Raw genomic sequence first — 13,056 nt, 5'->3', positions numbered from 1 at the left:
GGAGCAATGCTTTTATTTTGTAGGCATACTTGCTTACTCAGACTGCAGGTGTCAGTCTGAGTAAAGCTTTCGGATCTGACGCTACTCATTGTGCCTGCTGTCGGAAGAGTGAGAGAGCGAGAAAAGTTAAGATGGAGGTAAAAAAAAAAAAAAGAAAAAAAAGAAGAAGAATAAAGACAATTTGAAGCGATCTGTTTGAATACGAGTGAAGATTGTCCGGTTGATAATTTGTGTTAACATGAAATGTCAGTGGTTCGCTAGGCTGGATGAGCCCGCAGCACTTTGCACATGGATCAGAGTCCATGCAGTGATAACGGGAACAAGCTGTGAAAACTCAGCATTTTAATTGCGCTGTTGTTGCAAATAAAACTTTAGTTTGTTTTTAGTTTAATTGTGCAGCTTTTGCCAACTTTAATTTAACTCGCGCATATACACAAACACAGGCGGCGTGGATCTGCTTGACTGTGTCTGTGCCACCTGCTGAGGGCAACTCTTGGACTTCAATCATTAAGACATTTGAATGGCATTTCCACAGATTCGCAGATGCCTCGTTGTGTAACTTGCATGAGGATAAACGGCATCTCAGTTGTGTCTTTTGAGGCTGATCAAAAACACATATTCTATGTGGGGTTTTTTCCCCATTTTTATTTTTTATCTCTTTCTATTTCAGCCCCAGAAGAAGTTGATCAACTCAGCAGAGAGTTGCGTGGATGACGCCCTCCTCGGCCTCGTCAGGGCCTCTGGGGGCCTCTCTCTGCTAAAAGGCCACAGGGTTGTGCTTCGGTCCGACCTTGAAAACCTCAAGGGAAAAGTGGCCCTCCTCTCTGGAGGGGGGTCGGGCCACGAGCCTGCACACGCAGGTAAGACTATTCCTTTACACATGAACATGAGATGCTTCTGATTACCTCAGCTCTGATTTCTCCTCCTCGTATCCTCAGGTTATATCGGAGCAGGGATGCTGTCGGCGGCTGTTGCAGGAGGAGTGTTTGCATCGCCGCCTCCTGGCAGTATCCTTGCTGCCATTCTCTCTTTGCACAATGCAGGCAATGTGTCCTTCAGTTTTCCGTGTGTGTGTGTCTGTGAGAATTGGTAGTGCATATATAATCACTGATCTTATCTGTTTAATAAAACCAGTGCTTGCACAGTGCAGTGTGGTGCAACTCTTTTTAAAAAAAGTCTAACTGTTGATTTGATTTGAAGTTTGACCTTTTACATTTGATCCTTTTGCCAAAATGGTTCACTGATCTCGCCCTGTGACAGTGCTGCACTGTTGCCGTCGTTAACGCTGCACCTTATAAAAATTTGGTGGCCACTTCCTTTCAGTGAGGAAAAAATCTGTGTCCATGGTGATTGCATTATTTTTGTAAGTAGTCACAGAGGGTCTAACACCTTCACCCACCTGGTGTGAAGTAACCTGTCTGCAATGGACAGACTCAGACTGTCTTCAGTCAGTCTCACAGTTTGCAAATAAGTGCATGCAGATTGCCAGCATGTGGCAGTAGGGTGGAATCGACTCAACTGGATGCCAGCTGGTTATATTTGAGTTATATTCCTGTGCAAAATCAAAGGTTACTGAGCACCTGTGTTAGTCTGCAGATAAATTACTATCCTGCAGCAACTACTGGGAGGCAGAGCCTTCAGCTTTCAGGCCCCTCTTCTGTGGAACCAGCTCTCAGTTTGGATGCAGGAGACAGACTATGGCTGTATCCCAATTCAGGGTCTGCAGCCTTAAAGGCTGCATTTTAAGGCCGATTACGTCACAGCGACGCGACGAAGGCTGTCCCAATTCGAAGGCTGCTCGAAATGCGGCCCTCAAATGCGTCCTTCATTTCCCTGAATTTTAAGGAGGGGCGCCTGAAGAGTAAACTTTAAGATAAGATAAGATAAGATAACTCTTTATTGTCATTGCACAGTCATACATAGTACAGTAGTACAATGAAATTGGAAAAACTGTCCTACGTTGGCACTACATATAACACAACACGACACGATATGACACATCACAACGTAACAAACAACACAACACAGTATATTAACTTAGTATAAAAAAGAAGAATAAGTGTATGTGTATTGCACACTGTTATTATTGCACATTAATTATTATTGCACCTTGTTATAAATATAAATATTATTGTTATCGTTTTAAACATTGTTACCTCCCCCTAAAAAGTCCAGGGAGGTATCCAGTCAGGTCAGCTATTTACATTGATCAGGGCTATTGCCCTGTTGTAAAAGCTGTCCTTGAGTCTATTTGTTCGGGACCTCAGCAGCCTGAACCTCCTGCCAGACGGCAGCAGCTTAAACACCCGGTGTCCTGGGTGTGTGCAGTCCCGTAGGATGCTGCGTGCCCTCTTGAGACAGCGAGTGCTGTACAGGTCCTTCAGGGAGGGAAGAGGATGTCTTTAAGTAAGTACTGAATATTATGTCACTTATTTATGTGCAAATGTTTAATAACGAAGAACATTAAAACATTACTGTTGGCCACATGTCGGCAAAGTTATGTGACATTAGTGACGTTTGTACTAACTTTGTTTTAAAGCCTTTACTTTAAAATATACGCCGTTCAATAGCTGAGCTTAATCTTACAGAGAATGACCAAAGCTCATGTAGAAACAAACAAACACATGATGTTCTCCTTCATGTCTGTCAGACAAAGCTGTATGAAACGTTTCCAGCTGTTAGTATCATGGTTGCTAGGCAACCTGGGCAGCGCAACGGAGGCTAGACCGTCCCATTTCACAAGCCTCGCATTTCCGGCCTTAGCGGTCTTTAAGTACGCGGCCCTTGAGGATCATTGAGGCTGCGTACTTTAAGGCTGCAGACCCTGAATTGGGATAGAGCCACTGTCTCTTCTTTTAAGATTAGGCTTAAAACTTTCCTTTTTGGCAAAACATAGAGTTAGGTTTGCAACAGGTGACCATGAATCCTTCTCCTAGTTACACTGCAATAGGTGTAGGCTGCTGGCCCCAAAAAGAAGGATAAGGACAACAAAGTGATGTTGTGAGAACAGATGCTCATCATAACCCCAGATCAGCTACTGCTGTCTCTGGCAGAAGGGAACAAAGACTGTATATAAAAGACTGAGACACACTTTATACTAATGGTTAGCAAGCTGGAGTTGTGAGTGCGTATCTGACTGAGAAACTGAGGATGCTGTTCATAGGGTAGCGACCCATCAGTCACAAACTAGAGAGTCAAAGCCATAACTAAAAGTGTTTGCTGAGGTCAGAGGGTTCGTTGTGCAGCCAAAGCAGTTGTCCCCTGGTGGCCATTAGAGAGAATGCAGCTTTTAAGATACATAGACCTAAAAGCTATGTCCATCTTTTATATACTGTCTGTGACCTGCTGCAAGTTTTTTTTTTTTTTAAATATCCAATGAACTAACAACAGTCTTCCCACTCAGGAGCCTCTGGGGTCCTTCTCATTGTGAAGAACTACACAGGTGACCGCCTTAACTTTGGATTGGCTGCAGAGCAAGCTCGTAACCAGGGCGTTGCTGTTGACATGGTGATAGTTGCGGAAGACTGCGCCTTTGACCAACCAAGTAAGGCTGGAAGAAGAGGCTTGTGTGGCACTGTCTTCATACATAAGGTACACAACAACAGCCTAATAGAGGTGTTATTTACTCTGGAAACAGCTCAACTTGGACCAGTACAAGTGTATCCTGAGTTAAAAGGGTTATAATATTATATCACTGTGCTCATTTTTTTTATGGTACAAATGCTGTTATAAAGCTACATGAGGCACATTTGTCCTGTCTGCCGGTTCATACATGCCAACCCTCCCTATTTTTCCGGGAGAATTCTGAATTTCAGTGCCCCTCCCGGAGTCACCATTCTCCCGAATTTCTCCTGATTTTCCACCTGGACAACAAAAATGAAAAACCATATCCCAGAATTCATAGCTCAGCCCAGCCAGTTCCAGTTTCCAACAATGGCGGCAGCTACTTAGTTTTAATATTACTCTTATTATTCTTTCTGGGTCGCAAAATAAACTTTTAGCATATTTTCAGGCGAGAATGTAGCTGTGTAAACTTCAAATAACTGAGTTGGCGAGAACAGCAAACTCCCGGCACGTTTTCAAGCCCCTGCGGTCTTTCGCTACTCAGGTTAAACATGATATATAAGTCACTTAGATAACCTAAAACTGTTATTGTTTGACTTTTTTTTCAGTGTTTTATTTGTTCCTGAGTAAATCCGTTTGGCTGAGATTAAAGTTACTAGATTAGATTAGATTAAATAAAACTTCCTCTGGGGTTTTCACACAGCTGAATAAACGTCAAACACAAAACTGACTAAACAGAAGTGTGAGATGGTCGAGAATTTACGCCAGCATCCGGTTATATTTAGATAGCAAGGAGCAGACGGCAGTTTCACTCCACCGAGAGAGCTCGTGACGTAATTCTGAAGGCTAGACCGTCACAGTTGCTCACTTCCGGCCTACCTGGCTTTTGGAGGACCCGGCCCACTTAGACCATGAAGGCTGGGTCCTCAGGTGGATGCAGCCTCTGCATTTGGACAGCCCCAGCTGGGGGACAGTAATAACAGTGACATTTAACTTACTTTAAATAAATAATTTTAAATAAATAAACACTGTAAAATTCAAGTTTTTTGAATATGTGTATATATATATATATATATATATATATATATATATATATATATATATATATATATATATATACCAACCCCCCCCCCCCCCCCCCTTTGTCTCCCTAATTCTGAGGTCTCAAGGCTGGCAAGTATGTGCCGGTTACTGATCTTGCAAAAAAGAAACTGTGAAACTGTTCTCTTAATAATAATTTTTAAAAAAAAGGAAAAGCAAAAACAAATCTTAAAACGTATGGAGGACTGAAACTGCCAACATCAAACATGAATTAAATGTATAATATGCCCTTAAATGTGTCTAATTTAATTAAAAAATAATTAGGCAATAATTCATTCATAAACTCTGGCATTATTTTTTTTACTTTACCCTGTAATTATTTATTTTTCCCACGTAATTATTTTTTGTAATACATATTTTTATTAGAACCACAATAATAATGTCACATTTTATTAAACGCTCCATGTTTTTTCCCACTGAATGAAGCTCTTTTGTGTATTTCTTTTTATATTATTATTTGTATTTATTTATTTTACCGTCATTGTTGTGAGTCATTTTATGATGTTGTATTTTGTTGATCTAGGTTGTTGGAACAGGAAAGTATACGTCATCTTGTGAACTTAAGCAGAAACCATGAATTTGTATATTTTGCACCATGCAGCCTCGTATCATTGATGCTTTTATTAGATTTTTGTAGTATTTTTCTTGCCTTTAAACATGTGGTCTCTCGCTCTGTTAGCTGGCTGGTGCTTTAGCAGAAGAGGGCTGCTCATTGGATCAGATTGTTTCCAAGGTGACGGAGATTTTAAAGAGGATCGGTGAGTCGCGCTTTCTTTTGGGGTTTTTTTAATACATTTAATACTTTCTGGGAACACTGGAATATTTTTCTTAATGATGTTTCTGTTTTACTCCAGGCACTCTGGGGGTGAGTCTGTCTCCATGCAGCGTTCCCGGCTGCCTGCCTTCCTTCGATCTACCGCCAGGAGACATGGAGGTCGGGCTGGGTGAGGGATGATTAGAGGAGGATGGAAAAGGTGGAGTTGTGAGAGCAGGAGAAAGAGAGTGGCAGAATATGGAGAGCAGCCTTTTGGGCTGACACCAGTTATCTAGACTTTTATTTCCAGAACTAAACTTCCACCCAAGCTAATGAATACTTTTTACATTTTTTTTTTTTTTGTGACAAATGATTTAAAACCAGATCGTTAGAATGGCCAATCTCCATCTTTGACTTTCTCTGCAGATGTGACATCATGTTAGTGATATTTTAGAGAAAATGACTGAATTGCACCATCTAGTGGTGTGCAAGAGCAGTTAAGAGCAGCAAAATGGTTTAAGTGAAGCATAAAATAGTGTTTCCAAAGAATTCATTCAGTCAAATGGGGAGATGGGGATGTCAGAATTTCAGCATGTTAAATGGGTTGGGTGTCTTTAATCTGAATCTTTCTATTCAATTCATAAAACTGGAGGAAATTCACTTGTAAAAGCTGAGAAAATGATGGAAACTCTTCTAAAGATGCACAGATGGCGAGAGCACAGGAGACGAAAATGAAATAACAGCCAGTGTTTTCTTTCTATTTTCAGGTATCCACGGGGAACCTGGAATAAAGAGGTCAAAGGTGAGTCGGATTTGAACCTTAACAGCCTGAATGTGCTTTTACCATCAGGCTGTATGGCTCAGTTTCTGTTGATCTTCTCCCTCAGGTGGCCTCTGCTGATGAGGTGGTCAAGACCATGATAGACCACATGACCAACCCAAGCAGCCAATCGCATCTGCCGCTGAAATCAGGTTCACTAAATGACATCGATCATGTATCATGCTGACCGTTAGTACGGCTACTCTCCATGTGTGTGTTTTTTCCCTCTTTCCTACAGGAGACAGTGTGGTTGTGTGCGTGAACAACCTTGGAGCTCTGTCTTGCCTAGAGATGGCTGTGGTGACTAGATCGGCCATCATCTGCCTGGGTAAGTGTGTGTCTGTGTGTGTGTGTGAGGTAAGCATTTAACCATACTTAGCTGGGTCCTACTGTGCTTCTCTCACATGATCACCATTTTAACTTTAATATGCAGGAAAATAAATACCTGCATCTCACTACACCCTGTGAGCTAAAATATCGTCCATGTAAAACATAACCTTGTCTCTTTTATTTTTCATAGCTTATGAATGGCAGTTTTTGTGAGTAGCTAGACTAACTAAAAGAAACCACAGGGGAACGTTAATGACTGCTATTGAATAACATTTTTTATTAGCACTTAGCATGAGCTCAGATGTGATTTGATTGGCTGGTTTTGGTGGGTGGGGGAACAGCACGATCATTCGATAATCTGGAATATGATTGGTGTTTTTTATAGAAAGCCGTGGAGTGGTGGTTGCCAGGGTGATGTCTGGGTTGTTCATGACCTCTCTGGAGATGGCAGGAGTGTCGCTGACCCTGATGAGGGCTGACAAGGAAACACTGAGGCTGATAGGTAAGTGTTCAAACACATAGCTTTGTTTTTCTAAACTTGTGAGGGCCTTTGTCATAACATCACAGTGTATTCAGAGCTTCAGAACTTCAAACTTCAGAAGCTTCAAAGTGAATGCTTACATGATCGACATGGCAGCAGCAACCAGTCAGTCAGCTCTTTGGCATGAAAACCACGAGGCAAACAACTAATCCAGTGGTCTAAAGAGCTTGGAAAGAAAAGCATCTGGACTTCTTGGAGTTTCCTTGAAGAAGTTTCACTTCTCATCCGAGAGGCTTCTTTGGTTCTAAGAGCACCTGGTGGAGAGTCATAGATTTTAAGCCCTATGTGAGTGTCCCCCGAAGAGGGTCATGGACCCCCTATTGATCCTGTACCTAATCACATGAGGCAAGATGTGAAAACAAGTCTGACCCAGAGGTGAGAGTGTGAGAGTCTGAAAGTCATATGTCTGAACAATCCCTTATGGAGTGGAGGAGACTAGCAGCAATTAGAGAGCAGAGACCATGAAATCTCTGTGAAATTCACCAACATGTACCTACTTTCTGCATCTTTGAAGCGAGGAACTACTACTGGGCAGGAAAGATAACCGAGTGATGTATGACACAAGTTGGGATGGTCTCTTGGAGGTGTTTTCAAAAAAACTTCAGATTCAAAGGTCATTAGCTGAAGTTATTAGGCTGTGTCACCACTTTGCCAAAGTCTGGAGGAAGACCCACTGTCACCCTCACGAGACTGATTTGGATGTTCAGGAACAACCCAGAAATCATCAAAGCGAGTTATAAACTGGAAACTGCTGGAACACCAGCGTGTTTGTCCACAGTGAAGCGAGTTTTACATCTTCATGGATTGAGAGGGTACAGCCCAAGAAGGAAGATCCTGTGCCAAAATTTACATCTTCAAGCTTGACTGAAATGCCTTCTGAAGAAATGCTTTATGATTAGAAGAGGCACAGATTGAGCTGTTTGGCCACAGAGAGATGTTTGGAGGAGTAAAGGTGAGGCTTTCAAAGCTTAAAACACTGTATGACACTATGACATCTCTGAGGGTGTTTTGCTACTGGTGGTACTGGTACATTGGATAAAGTGGATGGAATAATGAAGAAGGAGTACCTCTAAGTTCTTTAACTTCCCTTCAGATTGACAGCTAGGTGGTTGAAACTTGGACACAGTTGGTTTAAAAATTGGTTTAAATGGATAAAGCAGGCTAAAAGTAAGCTTGAAAGCTGCGGCCATGTCAGGAAACCAGGAAATTTAAATGAACTCCACCAATTCTACCAAGAAGAATGATCAAATATCATGCTAGAATTATGCCAGGAGCTTGTTGATGGCTACTCTGAGTGTGAAAGCCCAAAATACCCAAACCCAACCCAAAAATCACGATGTCATAAGTCACTGGACACTGAACATCCAAGGTCACCACTTCATGGATAATGGACCTTCCATGTGTATGGACATGTGCAGGTATATATGTATGTATATGTATACATATGTATATTTAGTGTGTACATGTGTGTGCACATGTCTATAAACAGGAATAGTGGTGGTACAATAGCTATATCAAGCTATATAGTTTATGTCTTCCATATTTCCAACCATATCCATAATCACATACTGTGTATGCTACCATTGTATATAGTGTATTATCTTCCTTTTTTCATTGATTGTACTTATTGTATTTTTGTATTTCCTTCTGATATCTGCACCTGAGCTGAGGTGATGCAAAAATTTCCCCGTTGTGGCATCAATAAAGTCTTATCTTATCTCTCTCTTAAATAAATGCAGACTTTTGCACCCAGTTCTTGATTTCTCATTAGATTTAAATTAAGTTATTAGATTTATGCTGTACAATTATTCTACCCTGGAAAAGGACTGGTTCAAAGTAATCATTAAATCCAAACTTAGAAGGAATTTCATCCCCAAGATGAGTGAATATTAACTTCTGATAGAACCACACAAATAAGCACTCTCATATGGGTTCAGAGACACAGATTTATATGATAAATAAATTTGTTACTAATGAAAAACACACACCTCCTTTGTCCCATCAAGATGCTAAGACTACTGCCCCTGCCTGGCCAAACCTCAGCAATGTGTGTTTGAGTGGACGCAGCTACATCACAGAACCACAAACAACCATCAAACGGCCACAAGATGAGAAGCACTCTGAAGGTTAGTTCATGAGCTTTTTGTGTATGTGTATTGCAATCAATTATTGTAATGCATTACTTATTCAAGGCTTATAATTGAACATGTTTAAAACTTGTTTACCTGCATGAAATTGAAACAGGATGAACAAAAGGAAACCAACAAATTGTGCTGTCAGAGAGGGCATATTGGACATTCCAGTTAGGACACATAACATCCATTAACTCTTACTCTCTAGCCCAGTATATAATTTCTGATCTATATATTAATAAAATAGTTTGGGCTTTTTTTAAATGGAAGTTTGTTTTGTTATTCTTGGCAGGACCACTTAGTCCTGTGATGCATAAAACCTTGGAGAAGATTTGCTCCACTCTGTTGGAAAAGCAGGAGGAACTCAATTCCCTTGATCGTGCTTCCGGGGATGGAGACTGTGGTAATACTTATGCTCAGGCTGCTAGAGGTAAGAAACTGTGATTACTATCTTCAGTAGCTTAAAGAGGAACTTGTAAAAATAGTGAAGATGCTTGTTCAGCCATTCAGGAGTGGCTTCAAGGACATGTGGTCCCCGGTTGCCCCGGGAAGCTGTTATCAGTCGTTGCTGGATTGGTGCAGGAGAAAATGGGCGGGTCTTCAGGAGCGGTGGGTTTATTGATTCAAGTGGTGTTTGACTGCAGTATTCTGTCTTAATCAGCACAAGCACATGTACTAATGCTCAGTTTATTTCAGTTGTACAGTCTGTTCCTCACTGCGGCAGCCGGTCATGTGACCGAGGGGCGGAGCAATGCTGCAGCCTGGGCCACTGCTATGAATGCTGGGACAGAAGCAATGAAAAAGTAAGGGTTGGTAACATTTTCATGTCTGTATTTATTTCAAAGTCCACTTTTCTTCTTCATATGGCCATTTAACTGCTGTTCCAGAGTTTTTGATCTTATGATCAATGTTGGCGTGCTGCTCTCCAGTTGGTTTAAAAGAAACTTAGTTTATTCATTACTACAGTCACATCATCAGCAAATGCTATACTTGCCTTCCAGTCTGAAAGCTCTGGAATATCCTTACATTTAACTTTTGAATTAATGCTCTCAGGTCCCATATTATTTGCCAACCTGGCAGGTGTGTGGTAGCCTATGTCACCATTTTCAGTGTCATGCTCCTCCAAAAGTCCAACACTGAGTTGACTTCATCAGGTCTTTCGCCGGATGAAGCTTTAAGTTACAACATTCAGAACATAGTTAATATTAGCAGGGGATTTCACTACATCTCCTGGTTTATAACACAATGCAAAAATACCAGTTCAGTTCTGGATTCATGTAAGTCACTTTATCTTGTATCCTCTGCAAAAATCCAGTATTCTTCCCTGTCAGATTTGGACAGCCATTGTCTACAACAACTGCAAGTTTCTTCCTTTTCAGACCCAGCTTATCGCAGCATACAGTTAGGTCCTTGAACAAATGACTAGCTGTCATAGTCCATTTTTGCATTGCTGCTAGTTCCTCTGTAATCTCAAAAGTACAAAGATGAGTAAGTGGGCTGTTAGTGTATGTCACAACTCAAGGAGAATAAAAGTCAAGGAAGAGAAAAGTGCAAATTGTCTTCATTGTTTTTCAACCGAACCTCCAGATTTCTGTGCAATGGCCAGGTCGGACTTAAATGTTGACTTTCTTGCAGATATGGTGGTGCCGCCCCTGGAGACAGAACAATGGTAAGATTTTTGTCCCCCAAATCTCATTTAATCTGAATTACCTAATTTATGAAGAGTGTCTTTAGCAGTGAAGTTTCTTTGTTTCTCTTACCTTGTAGCTGGATGCTTTGTGCCCTGCAGTTGATGAACTGATTAAGCTGGCCACAGCTCCATCTGGTGGACACATGGCTGTACTGCAAAGTGCTGTGAAGGTATGGTGCCACCTGGTGTTGATGTGGTTGCACTGCTCACTCAGCAGATTTTTCTACATAATGTTCCTTTTGCTTCGGTCTCCACAGAAAGCTGCTTCAGGAGCGGAGGCAACTCGTGACCTTAAAGCAAGGGCTGGGAGAGCCAGCTACATCTCACCCAACCTGGTCAGCCTGCCAGACCCTGGTGCTGTAGCTGTGGCAACCATCTTGAAAGCTATTCTGGAGGTGCTAGAGGGGCGAAAGTGATGCAGCCACCAGGATAAGAGTAGAGGGCTAATGCTACCTAAACAAAACTGTGATGCAAGAGTGATTATCATTTAAAATATTTTGATTTTGTGATGCATATTTTACATTTTTGGAAGCTATTTTTCACACTATACACAAAGTAAGTCATTACAAGCTGTTAAACTGAGTTTACGAAACAAAAGGATGTAAAAAATTATGGCAGCAGTGCAAAGATGTAAAGCAAAAATCAAGAAAAATAACTTTGGTATTGTCTCTAAAACATATTCCATTGAAAACTGAATCATATGAACAGCAGGAGACTTTTGTAGCAGAAGGGAATATTCATAGTTTCTACTAATAAAGGAAAAATCTATTAATAGATTGGTGTTAGTGATTTTGGTATTTGTTATTAAAAAAGCAAGATCCATTTATCCATTTTTCTGGTACTGATCTGGGATCACAGGGATTACTGGCATTCCAGAGAAGCCAGAGTCCATCTCTTGAAAGGCCAAACTCTTCACTCTGTCTCTAAGGGAGAGCCCAGCTTTTTTCACTTTGTGATCAGATGCTCCATCACCGTTTCTTCCTGCTGCAGCGATGATCTTGACTTTATGAAGGGTTTGTGTGATTGATATCAGTATGATTCAGATAATTAGTGAAGATAAATGTTTGGGAAATTCTTTTGTTGCATTTCCTGCTATATGATGTGCAGTAAAGATAATCCTAAAGGCTGCAATACAGCAGCTTTTAAAGTGAGGCCACAGCTCGTGCACACTAAGATGATCGCTTTCATGCAGCACATAATCTGTTGCCAGGTCTGTAGACCTTTTTTTTATTGTTCAGATACACGTTTGTTCTTCACACAACACAACTTGTATAGCAGCAGCATTCATAGTTCATTGGTGGGTTTAACACCTCCTATGGTAAAAGGTTCAGGATGTGATGATATGAAAGGAAAATATTATTAACATGAAGATGACCTGCATTCATCTGTGCATGCATTCATGCAAACATCCATCATCCATGCATGCATGCATGCAGTCATCTACCCATACAATATCCATCCATGCATCTCCATAGTAATCCATGTATCCAACCATGTATGCATTGTTCATTCATCCATTCATCCTTCCATGCATGCATGAATCCAAACATGTATACATCATCCATCCACCCATCTACACATCTATCCATGATTCCTGCATGCATCATCTGTCTACCTATCTATCCATGCATCCATCAAAGTGTCCATCTACCCTTTGATGTCTGTCAGTCTGTTCGTGTGTCCGTACGGTGTTATCTTCATATTCAACTCTGGGTCCTGAAGGGAGTTGGAGCAGCTGCTTCTTTTATATATTTTTAATTTTAAATATGAAGGTCTTTTATCTTTCTTGTTCCACTGTGTGGCATAATACAGATTAAATGTAGTTTAGATTCCAGTGCAGTAGGACAGTCCTGATATAATAAAGTAACTAAGACATATTATGTGTACATATAGATATGTGTGCTTTAACAGCACACACCCACTCCCTGTCCTCTTCCACACAGTGAAAATGAGTGGACATGGTTCAACAACCATCTCGTGATTCTCACAGTCTGTAAAGATTTTTCTCTTTGATGATTAAAACGTGCAGATAAAGTCTTTTTCTTGTCTTCCTTGCTTCCTTTCAAACTTCGTTTCACACTGTATCAAAGAAAAAAACAAAACAAAGAAACCCAGCTCTGCACC

The 13,056-nt window shown here is 41.0% G+C and overlaps 1 protein-coding gene across 3 annotated transcripts; it reads left to right on the top strand.

The window, feature by feature from the left end:
* Window positions 1-62: 62 nt before the first annotated feature.
* On the top strand, window positions 63-12,953 carry tkfc (triokinase/FMN cyclase). 3 transcript variants are annotated; one of them, XM_085394951.1, is made up of 17 exons: window positions 63-137; window positions 671-860; window positions 939-1,043; window positions 3,404-3,591; window positions 5,345-5,423; window positions 5,520-5,609; window positions 6,187-6,221; window positions 6,307-6,391; window positions 6,478-6,567; window positions 6,955-7,071; window positions 9,117-9,236; window positions 9,535-9,672; window positions 9,745-9,851; window positions 9,939-10,045; window positions 10,878-10,911; window positions 11,010-11,102; window positions 11,190-12,953. In XM_085394951.1, exons 1-17 carry the CDS (start codon window positions 132-134, stop codon window positions 11,346-11,348), a joined length of 1,743 nt encoding a protein of 580 aa, XP_085251077.1. In that variant the 5' UTR covers window positions 63-131; the 3' UTR covers window positions 11,349-12,953. The 3 variants fall into 3 exon arrangements, with proteins under 3 accessions (XP_085251077.1, XP_085251086.1, XP_085251095.1); XM_085394960.1 differs by lacking the exon at window positions 11,190-12,953 and having other exon boundaries at window positions 9,939-10,051; window positions 11,010-11,097; XM_085394969.1 differs by lacking the exon at window positions 63-137 and having other exon boundaries at window positions 817-860; window positions 939-2,406.
* Window positions 12,954-13,056: the final 103 nt, after the last annotated feature.

This window comes from Rhamphochromis longiceps, linkage group LG3 (genome assembly GCF_057381845.1).
Source record: "Rhamphochromis longiceps isolate RC_006_pf linkage group LG3, R_longiceps_female_GT1.1, whole genome shotgun sequence".
Taxonomy (NCBI): domain Eukaryota; kingdom Metazoa; phylum Chordata; class Actinopteri; order Cichliformes; family Cichlidae; genus Rhamphochromis; species Rhamphochromis longiceps.
The sequence above is the reverse complement of the archived record's forward strand: the minus strand, read 5'-3'. Positions and strand labels throughout refer to the sequence as shown.

Coding starts and splice junctions, on each gene's coding strand:
- tkfc (XM_085394951.1), top strand. Junction 5,610..6,186: donor AGACATGGAGGTCGGGCTGG/GTGAGGGATGAT, acceptor TTCTATTTTCAG/GTATCCACGGGGAACCTGGA. Junction 6,568..6,954: donor ATCGGCCATCATCTGCCTGG/GTAAGTGTGTGT, acceptor TGTTTTTTATAG/AAAGCCGTGGAGTGGTGGTT.